The sequence below is a fragment of the Protomyctophum parallelum genome, assembly GCF_964188405.1.
Source record: "Protomyctophum parallelum genome assembly, chromosome: 21".
Classification (NCBI taxonomy): domain Eukaryota; kingdom Metazoa; phylum Chordata; class Actinopteri; order Myctophiformes; family Myctophidae; genus Protomyctophum; species Protomyctophum parallelum.
In genome coordinates, this window is record NC_139713.1 from 12,482,520 (window position 1) to 12,507,327 (window position 24,808).

Sequence of the window (24,808 nt, forward strand, 5' to 3'; positions counted from 1 at the left end):
TTTCTTGTACATCGTCTATATGTTTGGCAGGCAACACCCTACAACCGAACGTACATTGTCAACGTACATAAGTCAACTCATAGATACACATAGACAGCCTGGGCCAAAGCTGTGAGGCTCTTTTATAATTCATTAAAATCTATATAGTATAAGGCTCAAATATGTGGGCCTCTCAGTCTATGTACAGGGTAACACCTGAACTACTGAACATGACTATTTTTCTGATAGCATGTTGCAAATAAATATGTAAGTTCTGTAGGTTATAATAAATGATAATGTATGCATCTTGAGCCACATGCCAATCCTATATAACTTGAACATTGTATCATGATGAATAATAACACCATTGGCCGAGATCTACGTCAATTAAAGCTCATTATTTAATAAAACCCTCATATGCCATTGCCGTAGATTAATGGCAATTGCGCGTTTATAGTGCTTTCGATCGATCAAGCCATAATGATACTTACGTTAGGAACAACATATTTTGATTGTTTTATAATTCCATAATAATTCTGGGGCTCCTTGGTTTTTAGAACCACTGACATACAAAGATATGGGTTTTTCATAAAACTGTCATGATTTTGAAGACATTTGTAGAATCTGGTCTCAGGTCAACACCATACCTGCATGTACACTGTACTGCTGACTTGCCTACTGGCATACTGTAGCTCCTCCCTCTCCTTAGCTCCTCCCTCTCCTGTAGCTCCTCGCTCTCCTTGCTCACCTGTATAAAGGCACACGTGTAGCATCACCCAGCAACACAGAGCTTCCTACATTCCTCTGGATCTCACTTCTTCCTCTAGTTGACCAAAACCCACTCCTACTTGTACCCACTATACGTAAGTAAACCATTTTGTTTTTCTTTTACAAATGTCTTTATGGATTCTACACTGGGAAAACTAGAATTTGTCTTAAAAGACGTTATAATATCTGTGAATTTTTATCACATTCATTATTTTAAACAATCACTCAGGTGATCATCTTTCAACTGATTGATGGCTGATCATAGTCATTTCAGCAATCAGTCATGTTGTTGTTGTACGAAATGCAATCATAAGTGTTTTTTTATATGTGCATTATTTCGATTTCACTGATCTACGATTTCACTGAGTAACACAAGTAACAATAATGTGTTACAGATCTTGTAGATTTTGGTTATTTTGGGTGTGCGAGACCATCGTACAACAAAATCATTGTGTCCATTGTCCTCTTCTGACTCCTACTGAATGTTACAACAAACCGTACGTCTTTTCAGCGGAACGGACGGTGAGATGCTCTCGGGGAAAAATGAAAACAAAATGAAAGGCCATTTCCTGCCGTAGGACAATGTGCTTCCTTGTGTCGCTGGAATTCCGTCTAAATATTTTCCTGATCATTTTATCCCCAAGTCCTCCAATCTCTCATCTGAACAAGGACTGCCTGTCTCTTGCCATGCAGGTCCTTTGTAGTATTGTGGGAAACCAGTGTTGTGAGGATCAGGTGACAGCGACAGAGAGGTTCCCTTGACCGCTAATCTCCCACTGAAACCCTGCTGACACACACACAGTCACACACACACACACACACACACACGAGCGCGCACGCACACACACACACACACACGCGCACGCACACCTTTAACATGCACACTCAAAAGACACACAACTCCCTGTCCTGTCAGGGCACCTGCATGCGAGCACCCTCCTACTATGTAAAGACCCCGTGTAATTTGAACTGGCAATCCTCTCCTTTGAACACCAGGTAACCTTAAAGTAAACCCATGTAATATTGAGAAAAGATAACGAAAGACCAGATTTCCGATTTGTACAAAAGTGCACCCTGAAAATCTGAAAGTGTATACGAATAGAAGCATTTATCTTTCACAGTTTGAGCATTGCTTGACAAAAATCGGGTTTAATAGTTCCAATAATGCTGGAGAGTGGAAACATTCAGGTTTTGTGTCCATGGATGGCTTCACCCATAGTCCCCGGGAATCTTATTTCCCAACAACTCTGTTGGCTCTAGCTTCTAACACTTCACTTTCTATGCTTTCGAAAGAGGTCCATATTATTTGGAGCTAACTCCTCCATTTCTGCTTCCATGAAACCTCATTAGAATCCTCTTGAATATGAAATATGGCTCATTATCATAGAAATTGAATACATAAGGGTGTCCTCAGCCCGCATAGTGAGGGACTCCGACTGAGCTGCAGTCATTTTACATTTTGAGTGTACTCTTGGCTGTGTTTAAGTTGTACTTGAACAGAGCTGCGAGGAATTGACTGGAGCGCCTGTAACCATATCAAGTCAGTAATTTATTAAAGTTTATCTCTTGAGGCAGATGGTTAGTTTGAACAGCCAGTGATGTATCCTCAGTGTGTGCGTTAGTTTTCTCAAGTGGGCTGCTAGCTACTTTGTGCTTTTATTTCAAGTACAGTTGGTGTCACGGTCTGTGACATGTTATGATTTCTAGTGTTCCTTGTTCTTAGTTTTAGGTGGTGTTTTACTTTTCGGTTGTGCTACTGTTGTGCTCCTGTGTGTATACTCCCTGGTTTTTCAGTTCTTTCAGTGTTTTATTTCTTGTAATCCTAGTAGGCTAGTTTCCTAGTATTTCTCCTTGTGTATTCTTGCTCCTGGCTCCCTCGTGTATTTAATTCTACAATTACAATCTATTGCATTGTCATGCACTTGGGGTCCTGCTACTTCTCCTTGTCTCAAACTGTGACAGTTGGGCCTGATGCTAGAATAGAACTGAATTAGTTTAAAGATCATAGAACTGCCAAATCAAAATATTAAAGGACAACTTTACTTTTTTTCAACCAAGGTTCATGTTTTAGGTTGTAGAGAAATTAAAATATGAGTGTTTTTTATTTTATTTCATTTTGCTGCTTTCTTTCGTTTTAGGGATTTTAGCAGTTTTTGACAGGCGGGCAGGGGCATTCGAGCATGGGGCAAAATATTTTATTTATTATTTACTATTTACTATTTGACACAATTGATCATTCCATTTTAATACAGCGTCTGGAGCACTGGATAGGCCTGTCTGGTATGGCCCTGTCCTGGTTTTCCTCCTACCTATCAAACTGAAGTTATTTTGTCAATCTAGCTGAGTTTGACTCAGACAAACACGACATCGGTTCTGGTATTCCACAGGGCTCTATTCTTGGTCGTCTGTTATTCTCCCTGTACATACTGCCATTGGGAGGACTCATTACCAATCACTGAGTCAATTTTCATTTCTATGCTGATGATACCCAACTATATCTTTCTGTGGCTCCAGATGATCCCTGTGCTTTAGACCCGCTGTTGACCTGTCTGTCTAGCATCAAATGCTGGATGAGTGAGAACTTTCTCAAGCTAAATGAGGATAAGACAGAAGTTCTCATAATCGGTTCTAGTGAGCAGAAATAATCAATAACTAGAAAATTCGCAATTTAAAAAAATTGCAGAGTGTGGTTGCCGGCTTACATATGCCCCTCCCACTAGTATTGCCAGCCAATTACAATTTCAAGTCACGCCTTAGATCATGCATAAGTAATTCGGAGGGGATTTAACCCCCGAAATTCATGTTTTTGCGACAAACGGTTACATTTCTCGCATTTGCGGCGCCCCCTATGGATGAAAATGGAATTGCTTTTAGAACTTGGTTGATTGAACCACCCCGGACCTGTGATTGAAATTTGGGATGGATTGGACATTCCGTTCGTGATTTATGGCATTTTTTGTGATATAGGCCCCTCCTACTAACTTCGGAAGACGATTACGGCCGAACGATACGCACTTTCAAAATTCTGCGGCTCAGTTTTAATTGGATGGGTCCAGAGATCACATGTGCCGATTTCTGTGAGATTTGAACGAAATCTGTAGGAGGAAAAGCAAAAAGTGTGTTTTGGACAAAATTCAAAATGGCGGAAAATCTATCATGGCGGAAATGGGCGTGGCCTATATGGGGAGATGCGTCATGACCCAAGGAATCCAGGGAAAAAATAATTTTGATTTTACGACCTACGGTTCAAGAGTTATAAGCCAAAAGGTAAAGTGGGCTGTTATAGCGCCACCATGAGGCCGACCGATAAAATTTTAGGGTTAAATAATTTTAGGGATAATGTTGAATTATCCCTAAAAGTTTTGTAACTATAGTCATTACAGTCTCCGACGAACAAATACTTTTATGTGAATTTTTGCCTTTTCCCATTCATGTCAATGGGGAAATTTAATTCACTAATAAATTCATATCAATTAAACTATACAACATTTCTCTTAACAAAATACAAGCACACGATTCCCGATTTTTCCGGTCAATTTGACATATGGCTCAAGTGCGTACAGCGTACAGTGTGGGAGGTATAAAGCGTCAAAATAAAGACTACTCCAGTGAAAAAACTAGAAAAAGTGCCCTTCCGGGCACAGGTCTCCACCAGGTTATCCACAGATCCGTGCAGTTAGAGGTAAAAACAGTTTTCGGCCAGTTATAGCGCCACCTTGAGGCTGAGTTGAAATTGTTCATGTGGCATTTCGTCCTCGGCCTAGTGGGAATGTGGGTGTACAATTTCACGGAAATCACGCGATGTGTTCATGATTTGCAGCATTTTGTTTGAAACTGAGCACTCCTGTGAACTTTGGAAGCCAATCTTAACCAATCAGGATGGAGTCTGATAAATCTGAAAGACCCGTTTCGTTGAATGGCTCTAGAGAGACTGTGTACCAATTTGCGTGATGTTTGGACAAAATCTGTAGGTGTACTGTGCAAAAACGTGTTTCGCACAAAGCGGCCTCCTGGTGGCGCTATAACAGGCCGTTCTGGAAAGTTTGGGGCAGAGGTTCATGGTTGGCATCCAGGGAGTGTGTGTGCAAAATATGGCATTGAAAAACTTGTTTTGCACAAAGCGGCCTCCTGGTGGCGCTATAACAGGCCGTTCTGGAAAGTTTGGGGCAGAGGTTCATGGTTGGCATCCAGGGAGTGTGTGTGCAAAATATGGCATCGACCGGGTTAACGGTGGCCGAGATTAGCTGTTCACGGACACACACACGGACACACACACACACGGACACACACACGGACGGACGGAGTGCAAAACATACTCTCCCCACATGCCTTCGGCCTGGTGGAGACAATAAGTATAAAGTGTTACAATTACTAGAGTCTGGTTGCCCATTCGGGCAACCACACTAATAAGCAGACTTGGCAACCTGACTGTAGAAAGTAACAGTACAGTAAAGAACCTGGGGGTCATTATTGATTCTGAGTTGAATTTTAATTCACACAAATAATCACCAAGTTACCAAGATTGCCTTTTTTCACCTTAGAAATATTGCACGAATCAGAGCCTATTTGTCATTGGACGATGCAAAAATGCTAATCCACGCCTTTGTTTTTTCTCGGCTTGATTATTGCAATGCACTTTTTTCTGGACTGCCTAAGAAAACAACTGACAGATTACAACTTGTCCAAAATGCAGCAGCCAGAGTTTTAACTACTAAGATGAGAGAACATAATTTACTCCAGTTTTGGCTTCACTGCACTGGCTTCCGGTTGTTTTTAGGATTGATTTTAAAATTATTTTACTCATGTATAAAGCTCTCAATGGTCTCGCACCTTCCTACCTACATGATTGCCTGCCTAAATATGTCCCAAAGGTCTTCCACCGCTGGCCTGCTCGCTTTGCCAAAAACAATGGCAACTAAAAAATACGGGGAAGCAGCTTTTTGCTTCTACGGGCCGACGGCATAGAACTGTACCTTCGACAGGCAGCCTCTGTAGACATTTTTAAAGCACAGCTCAAGACCCACTTCTACACCCTTGCTTTTAATTGATCTTTTATTTTTTGTTATTCATGTCCTCACTGTATTGCATTACTGCTTGTTTTTTTATGTTTTTTACTTGCTTTTATTTTATTTTTTCTCCATTGCTCTGTAAAGCACTTTGAGCTGCATTTTATGTCATGAAAGGTGCTATACAAATAAAGTTTTATTATTATTATTATTATAGTCCTACTAGACCCCAAGAAATTACATCTGGCCACAAAAGATCAAGAGATCTACTGAATGTGTCAATATTGAGCCTACATGTATGACACAGTATGGCAGTAGATTCTTGTGATCTTCTGTGGCCAGATGTAATTTCCTGGGGTCTATTAGGACTATAGTAAATAATAATAAAACATTGCCATAATATTGTGTAAATAAATACATGTTTAGCCCCATCCTCGAATCCCCCCGTCCCCCTGTCAAAAACAGGTAAAATCCCTAAAACGAAAGAAAGCAGCAAATGAAAAAAGTTTAACACTCATCTTTTACTTTCTCTAATAACTACCTAAAACATGAACCTTGGTTGAAAAAAAAATAAAGTTGTCCTTTATTAATCACTTACATGCAATTGAAACAGTCTAAGCATTGAAGCAGCCTTATTTCCTTTTGATCGCATGCATTCTTCTTTTGAACAACTCTGCATTGTTCTTAGAGCGGTGTGGTATACTTAACACTAACAGTCTCTTCAGATTCAGTTTCTACTTGTTTCCATTAGCGTTGCAATACAACATTCAGTGGATATGTCTTATTAACCGTATAGTACAGATAAAGAAAAGAAAAAAGAATCACACTCGTGTGAAGTGAGGGGCGAACTTATCATCATACATCATTACCTTCCGTGCTCAGCCAATCAAATCATCACATTGTGTGGTACGCACACAACACACAAAGCTGGGTATAGGAGGGGGCTAAGCACCCTGCATACCGTGGGATGCCTTCAATGTCTTTTTGTCTTTTTTTTCCTCGTTTCTCTTTGTGGTTCTCTGTTTTGTTTTTTTTGTAAATGTTTCTTTGTTCTCTTTTCTCTTTTTTAATATTTTTTGTTTGTTTTGTTTATATGTTGTTTATGTATAGTATCACATGGAATATATTGTGATAAGGATATAGGCACTAATAAGCTATAAGCTTCCACCTAAGCCTTTTCGATCACCTTAAAACAGGGGTTCCCACACTTTTTTAACTTGAGAGCCACTTTCAAAATGACCAGCTCAACAAGATCTACCCACCAGAAAAAATATGATCCCATTGCTGAAATGTGTTTAAAAATGTACCTGAGGGTGCTTTGGAATATAGTGTCGCTGGCGTTACATACAGCAAGACATAAGACAAAGACACTTGGAATGGGGAAATAGAGGGGAAATGAAATTGGTAGGGTGTTTTTGTATATAACTTTGTAATGCTACTGACAACAAATTCCAAATGTTTTTTAATATTTAGATTAAATATATATGTTTAGGACCATGCCATGCTGGTATCTACCTGCACAGCCTTTGTGATCTACTGGTAGATCGCAATCTACCTTTTGGGCACCCCTGCCTGAACTGTTTAATTTGTAATGACTCTCTGAAATAAACTATTCATTCATTCCCTCTCCCTGTCGTCCGTCCGTCTGTCCCTCACAGCCAACCCATCATGGCTTCCACCATGTCAATGAGGAGCTACTCTATGGGCCGCCAGCCGTCCTTCTCCAGCCTGTCTCTGCGCGACAGCGGCCGCGCTCGCTCCAGGGCCTCGGTGTCGTTCGCCGGGGGAGCCCTGCCGCTGTCCCGCTCGGCCTCCGTCAGCCAGGGTGACCTCCTCAACGGGCCGGTCGGTCTGCAGCACGGCAACGGCATCCATGGCAACAGCACCAACGAGAAGGAAGCCATGCAGAGCCTCAACAGCCGCTTGGCCAACTACCTGGAGAAGGTCAGACCTTTTTCCACCTTGGCTTTTCGTCGAAATGTAAAGTTTCTGTATCAGTGGTGCTCAATATTTCATGTCAAGGACCCCAAAAATGTTATGTAATTGGCCACTGACCCCCATCTGAAAATATGTTGTTCCAGGGACCCCCCCGCAAGCAAAGATTTTAGTTAAAAACTGGGGGGGAGAGATGGGGGGGGAGACACGCAGCAAAAGTCGTTGGGGATCGGGACTCGAACCTGCGGGGCGGGGGTTGCAAGACATGGCCAATAAACCATTTCTGGCGGTCCCCAGCCAAAAACGTTGAGAACCCCTGTACTATAGTAAACAGCTGGCCTCTTCTTAACCAGATTTTGTCCCTATTTTGGGTCATTATTCGTAGATAGGCTATTTTTTTTTAATATCCAAAGTATGCATTTAAATGGGGATTTAGTGGTTAATAGGTTTAAATGATGTGAAATAGCCTAGATGTGGTTGTTATCATAGACATAATAAACGTAGACGCCGTTTCCGGCTCTGGAGTGTATATATGTGCTCAAGGGAGGGCAAAACTTTCCCGAGATTCCTTGCGAAGCTCCGCAGAAGCATGAGCGTGCGTCACAGAGCGCATGTTCGGTCTGTAAGTCCCGGAAAAGATGCGCTGTAAATGGCCAGTAGTCACTTGAGTGGCAGCGCGACGTAACGTAGCCTTCCACACTTCCGGCGTACTTCCGCCCCTCCTTCAACACACACCGCTCCAACGAACTGCAGCGGCCAATGAGGCATCTATTTTTGAGTGGTGCAACCACTCCAAGGAACAGCAATGTCCGTGTTCACCTATGTGTTAATGAGCACGAGTATGACTATTAGTACCAGTAGGGGCGCTGTTGTGCCAGAAACAGAGAGAGAGAGAGAGCGTGCTGCACTGTTGCCTGCTAATGAGACAGAGAGAGAGAGAGAGGAAAGGGGAGGGGAGGGGGGGGGGTGGGGGTGTTGCACCACTCAGTTCACACGGGTGCGATTTTTAAAATATCTATGGTTGTTATGAGCCATGCAGGGCCCAGAGTTATATTGAGGTTGGTTGTTTTGTGAACGTATGTACCTGTTGGTGTGTCTCCAGGTGCGTTCTCTGGAGCGTGCCAACGCTGATCTGGAGCTGAGGATCAAGCAGCACATGCTGGACCGCATCCCCAAAGGTCACGACATCGACAGCATGATGGCCCAAGCCCATGCCGTCGAACAGGAGGTATGCAGAACACAGAACGCACGCACGCACGGTGCGACAGTCTGGTTACATTGATTTACATGCAATGCAAATGAACCTTATATGCATCAGGGCCAGACAATGACCTAGTATACAGTTGCCCTTTGTAAGTTAACGTGTAACAAAATGACCACAGACATTCAGGTGAAGATGTGTCTACCCATTAACCCGAGCAACAACGGTTAACTGTGTTATGTGCATGTTTGTGCGCCTTCTCATTAACCATTTTGACATAGAAGAATAGCTGTCTACAAACTAACTCGGCTAATTTTGCTATTTTTGAACAAGTGTCAGCTGCTAGATAGATGAGGGGAAACTCAGTTGTCGTGGTAGTACCGCAGTTTGATTGATTGATTGATTGATTGATTGGACCGCCCATGACTTGCATACATGAGCTATTAACAGATGTTAATAGCTCATATATGTATAAAGATGTTACTTTACAGAAAATCTATTGAAAATAGCCGATCTACAACGCAACGCATTGTGAGCTTTTAGATCGGCTATTTTCAAATGACCGAAATGTATAGGTGGTTAATGTATGTTTTTAAAATCTCCCAAGTATAGTCTAAAGTTCTCAAATAATTGTAGTCAAATGTTGGCTCTGTATAGTGGAGCAGAAGTAAAAGTACTGGAAATTGAAAATACTCAAGTAAAGTACAAATACCTCAAAATTGTACTTAAGTACAGTACTTAAGTAAAAGTACTTTCCACCACTGCATATGAATTGTGATGATGTTGATCAGCATGTTGACGTGTTGTATCCATTAGGTGAGGAAGAAGACCCTGGAGAACGCCCGTCTCATGTTGGAGATAGACAACGCCAAACTGGCAGCGGACGACTTCAGGATCAAGTGAGAGAATTCACTTCAATTCACCTTTAGCTATAAGCCCCGCCCCTCTCCCACTTAGACACTCCCACTTGGACACTTTCCAGCCGGGCTCATTCATTCCAATGTAAATATCATGGATTTGACACATTAAATAAATATACTGGTTCATTTTTGGAACCAGACCTTCAAAATCTCTTCCAAATCTCTTTTTTCCACCCCGAGTGGAATAGTAAGAGAGTGGCCACACGCTTTGCTCTCACCGCAAAGCTGGTGCTATAGAGCTATAGTTCCAAACACTGGAACTATATCCCATTGAGATGGAATGAGCACTTCCGCATTCCATTGTTACAACGGGAGTCAACGCTATAGTGTCACCACTCTCATACTATTCCACTCGGGTCTAACCCATGTTATGCTTAGCTGGGATTGGACCATAGCAGTTCGGGGAGGGGCTTAGCTATAGGTAAACTCAATTCAGACTTTCAACAAACTGTTGCTCGATCTGTCTATAGTGGTGAAGTTTCCCTTATTGGCAGTGGTCAACTTTGAGTATAATAAATTTTCTTTCCTTTTCTGCAGTGGTGTAAAGTACATTTATTTTATGTACTTAAGTACAGTTTTGAGGTATTTGTACTTTACTTGAGCATTTCCAATATCCATTACTTTTACTTCTCTATACTCCACTATACATCCACCACATCTCAGAGCCAAATATTGTACTTTTACTACATTTATTTGAAGTTAGTTTGTAGATTTGGATTATTATTACAAAACATACATTACCCAAACATTTGTATACATTTGACAACTTGAAATGAGACATTCATTCTGGATAAAGAGTAGGGGAGAGCCGCCAAGGATGTAACATTTTGCACGTTTCATTTTTTTACTCAGAGATCCGTTTATCTACACATCTAATATTTTCAGGCAACGGACCTACACATGTCTGCTACCATAAACCACTGCAAGTTATGTTTATGATAAAACAGATCGGGAGTTATTAAACCGAACGTGGACGCTGTTTCAGTGTTACATTTGCTGCGCATATCGGATTAATTGTAACTGCATGCATGATAAATGTAACAACGCTAAAAAACACCATTAAACATATCGTTTTCAGCTTAAAGCAATTATATTTCATTAAAGCAACTCCTTATCATTGTTTTCATACCATGGATGTGATAAGAAAATGTATCAAACATAAGGGAAATATTAAATAGTATCGGGTGTACCAGTTTGGGCTTTTTATTTATTTTTGGTCAGTTCAATGGGGAAATACATTGATTAAACAAACGTTTGATTGATTGAGTTGTACAATGTTATACAACCCTAAACTAATTTTAGAATACGCTACACAATACAATTTTAGAACATATAATATTGGCCAATATGTCAAATATGTAAATATTACATATAATGGTATTTAATGGAAAGCGGACCATTTGTAACATGTTACAAATGGCCCACTTTTGCAAGTTTTCTTTGCCGTTGCTTACCGACCGGAATGAACGTGCATTCCGTCTAAACACGATGCAAACTAATGAAGAACATAAGCATGAAGACATCCATGTGGATTTTTATTCACCAACATCAAAGAAAAAAAATTGTAGCACACATATACTCCAGGTGTAAAATTATACGCCTTTTGAAAAAAGTCAGTTTTTCGCCAACTTTGGGTATATAATTTATTTTATTTCCTTCTCTGTTGTCTCTCCACGGACGTCAGGGGTAGAGTGGCCAGATGGTAACCGGAAGGTCGCCAGTTCGAACCCTGTGGGCTCCCCCTGCAGAGTTAGTGTCCAAGTGTCCTTTAGCAAGCCTCTGAACCCCTAATTGCTCCTGATGTTAGTGTTGATTTCGTCGACTAAAACTTAGACGAAGAATGTTCGTTGACTACCTTTTTTCACTGACGAAAACTAAACTTAAACTAAACTTAAATGAAGACTAAGCTATGACGACTAAAACTAAGACTAAATATACCGGTACTGAGAATTTCGTCAACAAATAAAAACTAGACTAAAATATTAGTAAGGAGCTGGTGGACAAGAGATCCAGTATAAGTCATTTTACACTTCGTTGCATGCTGAAAATAGCAGATCTACAAGCTCACAACGTGTTGCAGCTCGACGTGTTGTGATCTTGTAGATCGGCTATTTTCAGCAAGTTCGTTTATCCCCTCCGATTTTATAGGCCTCAAGTTCAGGTAGAGTATTATAGTCACCAATGTACACAGTTTAAAAAAAATAATTAGGTAGTTAAACAACTAGTCGACTAGTAAACTAGGCAACCAGTAAAAATGACTAAAAGAAGTGAATGCCCTAAAATGCACCGTTTACCACCAGGTGGGAGACGGAGCTGGTGATGTGTCAGTCCGTGGAGAGGGACTGTGTTGCCCTGAAGAAAGCTAAGACTGACCACGAGCAGCTCATTGCCACGCTGAGAGGAGACCTGGACAGTCTGAAGGAAGAGCTCTACTTCCTCAGGAAGAACCACGAGGAGGTTTGATTTGATTGATTGATTGATTGATTGAAGTATTTATTAACAGTTTGCAGAATTACAGTACATTTCAAGCACAACTAAATTTTTACACTCTAAATTAAGGAGCTTGCACACACACACACACACACACACACTGCTGCATTTTTCTGAGAACCCATCGTCCATAAATAAAGGAAAAACAGCACCCCCTTTTCCGACAGTCAACAGTCGTTTTTCTGAAAAAACGTGGGGAAAAAACGGTGCTACCAAACTTTGCTCTGATATTCGTGTCCAAAAACGGCAACGCAGTAGTGTGCAAGGGACCTTTATAGTCGCATATTGGTTCATTTGGACCCCTGGTGGTTCCCACACCTGACTTTGAGAAACAGTGCGATATTATGTGCCAGTATGTTTGCTTTCTGCCTTTGATGTTTTTTTTTATATCAAACCGTCATTTTAATGTTTCTACACTTCTCTTGTGTTTCCTTTTCCCCCCATGCATTCACTCTGAATACCTCACCTTTTACTCTGACCCCTCTTTACAAATAGCAATGTGTCTGGTATTTGACTGACCCAGTTTGTCAAGATTCATTCCCATTCCCTCACAGAGGTCTTTTCAGAGAGAGAGAGAGAGAGAGAGAGAGAGTCCACTGCTGTGTGGTCCTTTAGTTACTGCGAGACAAAAGGAGCGAGCGGATCTGGTTCCACAAACCAACTCTTTCTTTCTCATCAGCTGATATGGTACGGCCCGATAAGCAGCACCCTCTCTGGGGTTAAGGGACTTGAGACAAACCTACCCCCTCTCTTAAGGAAGAATTAACCTCATGAACCCTATAGTGTCACTTTTCTGGGTCAAACATTCAGTTAAAATAGCCAATCTACAAGCTCACAACGTGACACATATTGCCATGTCTTGTAGGCTTGTTCCATCATCAGCTATTATCGGCAAAGAGAAAGCATAGAGGGAGAAGGGAACGGGCCTAGCATCTTAACGGAGCCCTGAGGCACTCCGTTAAGATGGGAATTGTATAGTTCAAGATTAGCAGGGTTAGTGCTTGTTTTAGAATGATTCACTTTTTGGGTCACAATGCTCCCACACATACAACTGTATAGAATGCAGCCAGTATTATGCATTCTACACTTCACAGCTGTTTTAAAAGAACGGGTTAAATCATTGTTGGCCACATATTCAACCGAGAGCCTTAGATATCAAAAGAGTTACGCAAACTGCGTTCACTTCATGGGGCTTCAGTCCTACATAGACTTCTATTGAGAATGGGGACAACAAAATAGGGACCGGAAGTAGGCAGAAATGCATTGGACTCAGGCAACAGCCCAGCTTTAATGATCTTAAATCCCTTTATTTGAGACTGTTTTGTAGTAATATAGTACAACATAAACATTGCAGAGACTTTAGTTGTTACTGTACAATACTTTTAAACATATGTCGTGTTGCACACATACTTAAAATAGCTCTCATTTGCGCCGCCCTCATTGAAAACAATGTATTTCAAACTCCAGCTTGTGCCTCTCCAGGCTGCATGAACAGCGCTCGAGTGTTCGGTTTCTGCCCCCTCAATGTCGTAACTAGATGGCTCTGATTCAACCTATGAAGCTAAAAAGCACACGTGAAGTCATTTCCTGGCCCAAGAGAGATCAGGGCACAACACTCGATCTTCTATGGGTTATTTCAGTCCAGTATTTCCCGGGTTAAATAGGTGGTCTTTCAGATAAAAGTTAAACGGGGCCAAATGCCCGAATGGTGCTTCCCCCCCCCCCCCCCCCCCCCTAGTTAAGCACTACAATCAACCAACAGCCCGCAGCATGTTTCCAAGGGTTTGGAATAGTCTCCTAGCAACATGAGTGTTCAGCTTTTTAACCGCGTGCATAAGGTGGGAGTTGGAAGATGAAACACCGGGGTAACGTGAGCCCATTAACAATGAATGGAGAACAACTAAATAATGAAGATGTGCTCTCCCATTGGCACCCTGGGGTGTAGGATTCACAGAGCACTCACGTCCATTGGCTCTGGTCACCCTGGGTGTAGGATTCACAGAGCACTCACGTCCATTGGCTCTGGTCACCCTGGGTGTAGGATATTCACAGAGCACTCACTTCCATATGGTGCCGCATGTAACTTCACACAGATGTTGAATGCACCTCCTCCACACACACGGATCTGTCAGCCAAGCCACGTAGAGAAAAATAATCACACTCCTGTGAAGGGAGTGTTTATATCGGCCACATGAGACGTCGTACTTATACGTCGTCATTTAGTGCCCTATAACAAACATTAAAGTCCGTATAGACTTGGCTGGCAAATGATTTGTGATAAGTGCTCTTAAAGGAGAATTCCATGCTAGAAGGCTTTCTTACTTTTATTTGTAGTTAAGTCCCCACCAAAGAGGTCCAGGTGTTATTTTGTGCAAAAGCGCATTATTGGCTATTGCCTATACCATAAGCCCTCAATGAATTGAATTGAATTGCATTGCATTGAATGGGGCATTGGGGTGTTGTGCTAATTCGCTTATTTTGCTCAAAGATCATATAATCCATGTACAGTAAATAAATAGTATCCCAACCCCCATTGAGGGCTTATGGTAGGGGAAATAGACAATAATGCACTTTTGCACAAAATAACACCTGGACCTCTTTGGTGGGGACGTAACAACTACAAATAAAGGTAAGAAAGCCTTCTAGCATGGAATTCTCCTTCAAAGCCTGGTGGTGATTTATTTGTTTTTATTCATCCTGTGTTAAAATATAGGTCTATATATATAATCATCACTCCAGCTCTATGAATAATCTATGGATACCAATGTCATCCAGTCAGGACTCTATAGCAGAATATAGAGCCTCAGCGTTTTTTTAACAAAAATGTCACGATAACATACCATTATGTTACACTAAGCCTTTTGTGGACACCCTTGCTAGTCTCCAGTGTTGATTTCGGCGACTAAAACTAAGACGAAAGATCTTCGTCGACCACCCTTTTCCACTGACGAAAAATAAATGGAAACTAAATAAAAACTAAGCTATTAAGACTAAATATACTGACAATTTCGTCAACAGAATGTTAGGAAGGGACTAGTGGACAAGAGACAGTATAAGTCATTTTGCAATTAGTTGCATGCTGAAAATAGACGATCCACAAGCTCACAACACGTCGCAGCGTGACACGTTGTGAGCTTGTAGCTCGGCTATTTTCAGTAAGTGAAAAAAAAACAGTCATTACGACGGCATCAAGGCCCGCCAAAACACATTTTAGTCGACATTTTAGTCAACTGTAGATTTAGTCGCCTAAAGTCTTATAATATAGTCGACTAAAACTATAGACCAACACATTCCAACTAAATGTAAACTATTCAAGAGACTATGACTAAAACTAATTTGTGTGTTAGACAAGGAGGGAGTTGGGGGAGAAGAATGGAAGTGAGTAGCTGATAATCACTCATGTTGAACAATACAGTAAGTTGTATATGTTTAAATATGACTCCCGTGTGGCTCCTTTCATCTATACTCTACAGGGAAAAATATGACTTGTCCTTATTGTCTGTAATACTGTAACTACAGCAACAGTGAGGACAGTATTGTACCCCCCCCTCATCTCTCTTTCTCTCTCTCTCTCTCTGTGCACACACACACGCACACGCACACACACACAACTAAAATCAAAATTTGCTGCCAAAACAAAAACACAACCCTTGGCTTGTCATCTGTCTCTATATAGGAACTTGAGCAGATGAGGTCTCGTATTGCCAGAGACGAGGTGACCGTGGAGGTGGAGACGGCCCGCGGCCCAGAGCTGGGCGCGGTGCTGTCGGACCTGCGGACGCAGTACGAAGGCATCGTGAAGAAGAACAAGGACCAGGCGGAGCAGTGGTACCGCAAGAAGGTCAGTGCAGTGGCAGTGTTGTTTTCGTCGACTAAAAAAAACTACGACGGCGAAAAATGTTCGTCGACTACCTTTTTCCACTGACGAAAACTAAATGAAAACTGAATGAAAACTAAGCTACGGTGACTAAAAGTAAGACTAAGACAATTTCGTCAAGAAATAAAAAACTAGACTAAAAGGGACAATACAAGTCATTTTACACTTGGTTGCATAGCCGATCTACAAGCTTACAACGTGTCGCGCGGCAACACGTTGTGAGCTTGTAGATCCGCTATTTTCAGCAAGTGTAAAATCAGTCATTATGACGGCATCAAGGCCCGCCAAAATACATTTTAGTCGACTAAATCAACCGTAAATGTTGTCGAAATCGCGTGACATTTAGTCGACTAAAAGTAGACATTCCAGGTGATTAAAATGTGACTAAAACTAAATGAAAACTATTCAAATGACTGACTAAAACTAAAATCAAAAAGGGGTTCCAAAAACAACACTGGTGAGTGGTCAAAATGCATTCAAATTATTTAGTTTTATTGTTTATTCAACAAAACAATAATTTGCAATACCCTTCTCCTGGTGTCACAGCAGGTTATACCAAAGGGGGGGGGGGGGGGGGGGGGGGGGGTGATGGAAAAACACTACTAGTATTAAAGGTGCACTACATGTTGTCTCAGTAAGACAGCCCTCCCCATCCACAAGGAGGGAGGGAGGAGCAGTGCACCAAAGCATTATGGGAATTGTAGTCCAGGAAGTAAAGTGATCCCAGTGTCCATGACATCATGGAGTCCATGGACACTTTGAAATACTTAAATATCTACAAACACATATTACCCACATAAAACCCCCCAGGAAAGTGTTTCTTGTCTCACAAACATCATTAAAATAAGATCTGGTTGCTAAAGGGGTGAAGTGGCCCTTTAACCCATTCTGGGCGCGAAGTGGGAACCCCTTTTTGTGTTTTAAGCATTATGTTACACTTTGTCTATTGGAAAATAGCAGATCTACAAGCTCATAGCGCGGCACCGGGTGCCACGCTACGAGCTTATAGGTCTGCTATTTTTTTTAATTTAAAAATAAATAAATAGACATTCCGTGCATAGATGTGCCACGCAATGGTAGGCCTCGGGCCTGAGGCCTGGTATGGTAGGCCTCAGGTCTACCATTCTGAAATTTAATTTAATAATATTTGGACTGCTGGACAGCTGACAGTAGGCTCTCATCACTCTTACATTTTTTTTTTCTTTGATGCTGAAGTAGGCCTTGAAAGTCTCCACACATTTCTCTGCGAATGGTTTCAATACTGCCACATGTCGACAGGTGTGTGTAGGCTAAAGAGGCTTTAGGGAAACAGGTTTGTGTATTCATGCAGGAGGCAATGAGGTATGACAGGTATGGCTGTGCTCTAGTCTAGGTTGTGTATTTCTATGTTGTTGTGGTTCCCAAAAAAGGACATAGTGTTTGATTGGCTGCCAATTAGGCCGCACACAGTGACAGGCTTCATGTGCGGCCTAGAGGGCAACTGAGCATGTGCAACACCATACCTCTGACTTACACCATGGTGTAAGATGTGTCCTTTGGGAAACCGGGCCATTGTTTTAACCCATTTTGGGTGGGAACCCCTTTTGGTGTTTTAAAAAAATCGTGTAAAATGTGCCGCAAATTCAGAACGAACGGTTTTAACTCAAATCTTTGCTTCTGGGGGTCCCTGGAACAACATTATTTTCAGATGGGGGTCGGAGGCCAATTACATATCATTTCTGGGGGTCCTTGACATGAAATATTGAGCACCACTGGCATAGAAACATGGGTTTTCAGAAAACTTTTAGGATTTACTGTAGAAGACATTGTTTTAATTTGGTCTCCTCTGCAGTTGGATAACGTGCAGAACGAAGTGAAGGAGAGCAACGAGGCACTGAGGGGATCTCAGAGTGAGCTGACTGAGCGGCAGCGCTTCCTGCAGACGCTGGAGGTGGAGATGGAAAGCCTGCACAAACAGGTACGCTGGAAATTGTGATGGAGATGGCGTATGAATGGAATATGTCGGGCGGCTGTGGGCTGTGTGGCTCAGGAGGTAGGGCAGCTAGGGCAGGTCGTCCAATGATCCGTGGGTCGGAGGTTTGAATCCCGGCTCCATGCAGGGCTGGACTGGGACACCACAAGCAGCGCGCAGATAGCAGAAACTCTACCGCCCGCTCCGTCGAGGCACACACAAACAAGCAAGCCCTAATACCACCACTTTTACAGAACAACATAAATGATACAAACCAACAGACAACTACACAACCCTCTGTTGCTCTCACAAGAAAGATGCTGGCAAAAGGATTCAAGATAGAAGAGGGTTTATTTGTCACTCACTGATACAGGTACAGTGAAATTATCATGATGGCACTGGCAGAATGGCAGCACGACTGGACCTTTCCTGGTGGCCTGCCGACTATTGGCCTGCCTGCCTGCCGCCTATTGGCCTGCCTGCCTGTCAATTCTTTTTTATCTTTTTTTATATCATGGCAGCCCCCTATGGTCGCGGCCCACCGAGAATATGCCCGGTACATCCTATGGCCACTCCAGGCTCCAATGAGTCGGTTGTTGCTGGCTTGCCACCATTGGTGTGGGAAGTGATGACGCTGTTCAATGCCACTTCACCTCCCAATGAATAAACCCAATTGTAAAGAAAGCGCTTTGAAAAGCGCTATAAAAATGCCATTCTTTGTGCGTCTCTCCTACCTCATGAAGATGCCAGCACATCTTAAGCTTTTATGAAACAGGCTTTACTGTATACTGTATAGCTCTCTGAAGAAGTATGTATTGATTCTAGGATCTGTTTGGATCTCACTTGTATTAGGAGGGACTGAATAGGGGTAGGATTTGTGTCACCCTATGCGTGAAATACTGTAATGCACACAGATAATTCATCTTGTTATACTGCGTATATTCTCATGCATGCCCATGTACTCCTAAATTATTTGAATATTCACTTCATATTGACACCAAAACATAGAATTGAAACATCATTCAAGTAGGTTCAGCATCAACTCTAATATATAGGTAATGTCAAAGAAAGTGTTGGCTCAATGTGGAGAAGACAAGAATTGTGTATGTGTACAGTAACAGATGTATATTTGCCTTGCAATAAATATCTCCAAATTGTTGTTTTGTAGTTGAATAGAACATACAGGTCAGTACAGTACAATTCCGGAAATTAAAACTGACATCAAACTGACAACAAATCCATTACAACTAAAACTGATACTAGCCTCTGAGATGCTCACATTGACAGCATACGTGAGGAGGCAGGAGACCAGTTCAGAGTGTTTCCACTGAGAATGAGTTGGTTCCGAACCATAAACGTTCGTTCCCAATGTGAACCACAAAACAGTGGTTCAGCTTTGTAATTTGCACGCAGCGCTTTGTGAACCGAGACGATATAAGTGGGTGGTGTGTCAGTAGGTTGGAATTTGGGAGGACGCAGACACAGTGACACACGCAACAGAACATAACAGATAACGCAAACACGAAACGATCCAAGCGTATACGGATGCATCGCGATCCAGAATCCAGCTGAGACTTGCGGGGCGTTATAACAACCTCGTGGATACTGTTTACATCGGTTTGTGTTGTGCAGCGCCCTCGGGGCGTCTGCGGGCATGACGGATCCTCCTCCTTTTCAACATTTTGTGTTTAGGTATAATAATAATAGGTATAATAGCGCCACCAAATTAACCGGGGTTCAATCTGGTGGAAATGCAGCCGGTTCGCGACCGGTTCGCAAAAAGCACCAAGGTTCGGAACGGCACTGGTTCTGAAGCGACGTTCTTTTGGTGGAAAAAGGGGCCTAGGTGTACAGCGTTGGAGAGGTAACCTGTCTCGTCTTGCGTCCTCACTAGGTGGCAGCGTTGGAGGGCAACCTGGGCGAGACGGGCCAGAAGTACGCCAGTGAGATGGACAAGCTGCAGGGGACGCTGAACCAGCAGGAGGACGACCTGTCCCAGCTCCGGCTGGACATGCAGCGCACCAAGACCGACTACGAGCAGCTGCTCCGCATCAAGCAGAACCTGGAGATGGAGATCGCCACCTACAGGCGTCTGCTGGAGGGAGAGGAGGCGTGAGTTCTTCTTCTGTCTTTATGTATACCTTCTTCTTCTTCTTCTTCTTCGAGTCCGTAGCAATCTCAGATCGTCGTTCTGCCAATATCGGGCACAGGCCGGCATGCACAGCTGATGATGGGCTGATGCCAGGTCTTCTGGACTGCACCGTTGGGGCATTGTCTGCACCAGTGTTGATTTCGTCGACTAAAACTAAGACGAAAAATGTTCGTTGATTACCTTTTTCCACTGACGAAAACTACATGACTAAAACTAAGACTAAATATACTAACAATTTCGTCAAATAAAAACTAGACTAAAATGTTAGGAAGGGACAAGTGGACAATAGATCCAGTATAATTCATTTTTACAATTAGTTGCATGCTGGAAATAGCTGATCTACAAGTTCACAACGTGTCGCGGGCATGTAGATCAGCTATTTTCTTTTTTTTATGTGGCTTTACGCTATGGCTCTGCTCTCAGCCACCACAGTGGATATTTTGACATTATTATTATTATTATTTTTGTTATGTTGCCACTACTGTTGGAATAGCCATAAACTACACAGGTTCATCCCGATGTTCTGGGCATCTTTGTAATGTTGGTGTTAGTAAAAAGCTAGTAAAAGAGTAACGTTTGAGGCAGACTAACATCAGTCACTCTTACCATTCAATGTTGTAGAAGAGGTGCAAATTTACCCCGCAGCTACATCAGCTCTGCATACAGGAAATACGTAAGCTGCGACCATGAGACCCGTTTCTGAATTCGTCTATAGACTGGGCTCACTACTAAAATATAAAATATCAGAGAGAGAGAGAGGCAAATATTTCCCCCAGATTGGGGATGCCATGCTTGGTTTAAGTGTCTGAATAAACCATTTAGCAGGATGTGAGAAGAATGTGTAAATGGTACATTTATATAGCGCCTTTATCCAAGGCGCTTTACATAGATGGTGCATTACATTCACCCATTCACACACACATTCATACACCGATGCCAGAGGAAACCATGCAATTAGGGGTTCAGTGTCTTGCTCAAGGGCACTTCGACACTAACTCTGAGGGAGCCCACAGGGTTCGAACTGGCAACCTTGCGGTTCCCATCCAGCCACTCTACCCCTGAGCCGCCGTCTCCCATTAAAGCCGTTGTGTATTACAATGGTTCTTCTTACAAAGCCAGGGTTAGAGCCAATCCTAATCTTGTCTTCATGCTAACATGTCTTCTTTCTGTCCCTCAGCGTCAAGGAAGTTCCTCCTCCTCCTAAAAGTGAGTACTTTGCTTTGATACGCAAGATTTGTGTAATGGGATGGGAATGGTTATATTTAATTGATTCTGGGTTAGGGTTATTTTTCCTTCAGCTGTTTCAAGCATTCATAATGTAATCACACGGTAATAGTGATTGATCTACCATTTGTAAATATGGGTGGACAAAATTACATGTTGATACAAATGACAATAAAATGGTGCGCGAGCGAGCACACGCACACACAGAACCAGGGCAGTGCGGCACAAGCCATATGTCAAATGATACTATTACAAGCCATAAACAATTCAAGAACATCACAAACAACTCGGCTCCTATAGCAACCAACTAATGTGGGTGTGAAAGTCCATTTACCAGAACTTGCGTGTGTGTGTGTGCGTGTGCGTGTGCGGCTGTGCGCGTGCGCGTGCGTGTGTGTGTGTGTGTGTGTGTGTGTGTGTGTGTGTGCGTGTGTTGTATAGGATGTAATTTTTATTAAACAAGTTAAATAAACCCAAAGGAAATTTCCAGCAGTATTGCTGTTCATTTTGTATTGTATTGTAGTGCAGTGTAATTACAGTTATTAGAGTGGGGATGTAGCCTATAATTATATGCAAGACTTCATGGAAGGCTGTTGATTCCTTTGCTAGGTATATGCATACAGTATATACACACATGAATATACATTCATATAGACATAGAATGCTGATACATCTTTTTTTAATCTCATCTCATGTAATCTCAGGTTTCGTCTAACAAATAATAAATCAGCCTTTAAGAAAAAGGTATAAAGAGGTATTTACTTGAATATAGATGACCAGAATTTGAAAGAAACAACTTTAGGCTAAATACAATTACAGTTATTCTATACCAGTGTTTATGTTTTAAATCTGTTTTCTAATTGAGATTTGATGAGATGTAATTGTGTTAATTAAATCAGCTAATGGGGATCCTTTTCAAATAAACAAATACAATAAAGAAGGAGGAGAAGAAGAAGAATGTAATGAATTATGTAAAAATCAACTTAAACACATTTGTGTTATTCGTGTTTACCGTTTTTTTGTTTGTCCAGCTTGATTTTATGTGTCACTCTATGCTGTTGTAGCGCTTCAATTTCCCTTTGGGGATTAATAAAGTATATCTCATCTCATCTCATCTCTCTCTCAAACACACTCCTGCCAATGCCATTGGAATTCAATCAGATCACATCATCAGCGTCATCTCATGTAATATCTGCTCTCAATCATGTGTCTTTGCGGTGCAGAGGAGCCTGACGTGCGCACCAGGAAGATCGTGAAGGTGGTGACCCAGACCATGGTCAATGGCAAGGTGGTGGACGAGTCCAGTGAGACTGAGGAGATTGAGGAGACAAAGAAATAGAGAGAGAGAGAGAGAGAGAGCAAAGAGCATAAGACTAGAGCAGTGGTGCCCAAACTGTTTCATCTCAAGGACCCCCACATTGACACTAATTAGCCCCGCGGACCCCCATTTAAAAAGATATGCCAATATAGGGTATGTGCATGCATTAAGTGAATGGCAGATCGAGTGGAAAAGTGAGTGACAAAGTTAATTTAATGTTGTTTAAAGTCATTTAATGGCATTTCTATCTCCGGGACCCCCAAATTCAGGTAAAATCAAGGTTAATTTTACTCTTGAGAGTGTAGAAAATGACCCACACTCTCAGAGTTACAGACCCATAAGGGTCCATTTGGTTCCAAACTATCACTTAGCCGGGGACCCCCTGTAACTCCCTCAAGGACCCCTGGGGGTCCCCGGAACCCACTTTGGGAACCACTGGGCTAGAGGAGAAAAGGGCAAACTAAGGCCTAAGTAATTTAGCTTTGGTTTGAATTTGAAATTAATTAATGAAGAAAATAGTTTACGGAGATGCACAGGAGATGCAGAAATATTTGTAACTAAACCAGCATCATTCTTACTTACAAAAGAAGCCCATTTATTTGCTTTTGGAGTAGACAGACTAGATCATTTTAACAACACCCACTTTGAATCGCTTGTGTGAGTGAACATATTCTATAACAATAATTGTAATTGTTTGTTTTAACAATAATATAGTTTAGTTCTGCATTATGAAACTCTGTTTATGGTGACTAGAGGAATCTAACTTTATAGCATTCTCTTTTGCTACTACAGCTTTCTGGAATTTCTTCAGATATTTATTTCTTATGAATCTATACCAGAGAAGGCAATACACAGGCCTACTGAAGTAAAATCACAATACATATGTATTTCTCTTGAATTGCATTTCATTGTTTTTGATCCAGGTGCTTGTTTTTAAATTCTCTGAAAATCTCAATAAAGTTGTCCCAGCCCCTTATAAAAGTATGAATTCCCTCCATTTTTCTCTTATTACCGTGATGCATAAAATGTAAAATTGTAAGGTATTTTATGTAGTGCAATGTGCTGTGAGCTTGTGGATGCCTGGATGGAGCTTGTTTTTTTTCCTATTTTTGGAAAGAAATTAAATGTAAGAGAGAGAGAGAGAGCTTATGCAGTTAATAATTAGGTCTATCAGTTGTATAGTCAAATCAAGCGACAATCAAGTCTTTGCTGAGATGCAACTTAGATGCTGCCTTCAATTTGGCATTATGCCTATACTTTGTTTTCACTAATTGAATCTAAAAATGTATTTGCGTTAAAAGCTCATATCATATCTCAGCATAAACACATGCAGTCAGTGTGTTACAGAGGATAGGGCAGAACAGAAGAAATATGAAACCAGCTTACCTTTATAATTAGAGTCACTGACTCACTCCTCCCCAGTTATTATGAAGGTGCATGGGTCACAGCTGTTTCCATTGAGCTAAAGTGTATGTGTGTGTGTGTGTGTGTGTGTGTGTGTGTGTGTGTGTGATTGCATGCTGAGGATTGTAATATTAACCCAGTTTGTACAAGGAGAAAGGAAAGATCCTTGATATGGAATTCTCTCTCGTTTGTTTCTTTGTACACCACTGAGAGGCGCTGTTGCCTGCACTGTTCACATGTCCTGGTCAAACTACCTTCAGTTTTATAGTTTATTTTTCTTTATTTCTGTCCTCTTAATTTCAGTGCTATCCAGCAATGCATTCAGTTTGGCTACATCCTCCATTTAACTTGTTATTGATGGTGACCTCATGATATAGTCCATAGGAATGGTTTACAGATATGACCAAATAGATAAATAATAATGTTGAGTTTACATTTCAACTGGCTTCTTGAATGAATGATTGTTCATTCCATGTCTTTTAAGAGGGGTTTTAGATTTCAGTGACGAATCTAGCATTTTCTACAGTGAGACCAAAGTGCATTGTAGTACGTTGTAGATAACAAAGTGGTAATTATAGTAGTT

General features: G+C 41.7%; 1 protein-coding gene across 1 annotated transcript; it reads left to right on the forward strand.

Annotated features, from left to right (window-relative positions):
* The first annotated feature begins 753 nt into the window (after nt 1-753).
* LOC310878778 (keratin, type I cytoskeletal 18) lies at nt 754-22,940 on the forward strand. Its single transcript, XM_083793166.1, has 10 exons — nt 754-842; nt 7,412-7,697; nt 8,791-8,916; nt 9,706-9,788; nt 12,110-12,266; nt 15,976-16,140; nt 18,008-18,133; nt 20,022-20,239; nt 21,457-21,485; nt 22,727-22,940. The coding sequence occupies exons 2-10, from the start codon at nt 7,422-7,424 to the stop codon at nt 22,840-22,842; spliced, it is 1,296 nt and encodes a 431-aa protein (XP_083649292.1). The 5' UTR covers nt 754-842; nt 7,412-7,421; the 3' UTR covers nt 22,843-22,940.
* The last annotated feature ends 1,868 nt before the right edge of the window (nt 22,941-24,808 follow it).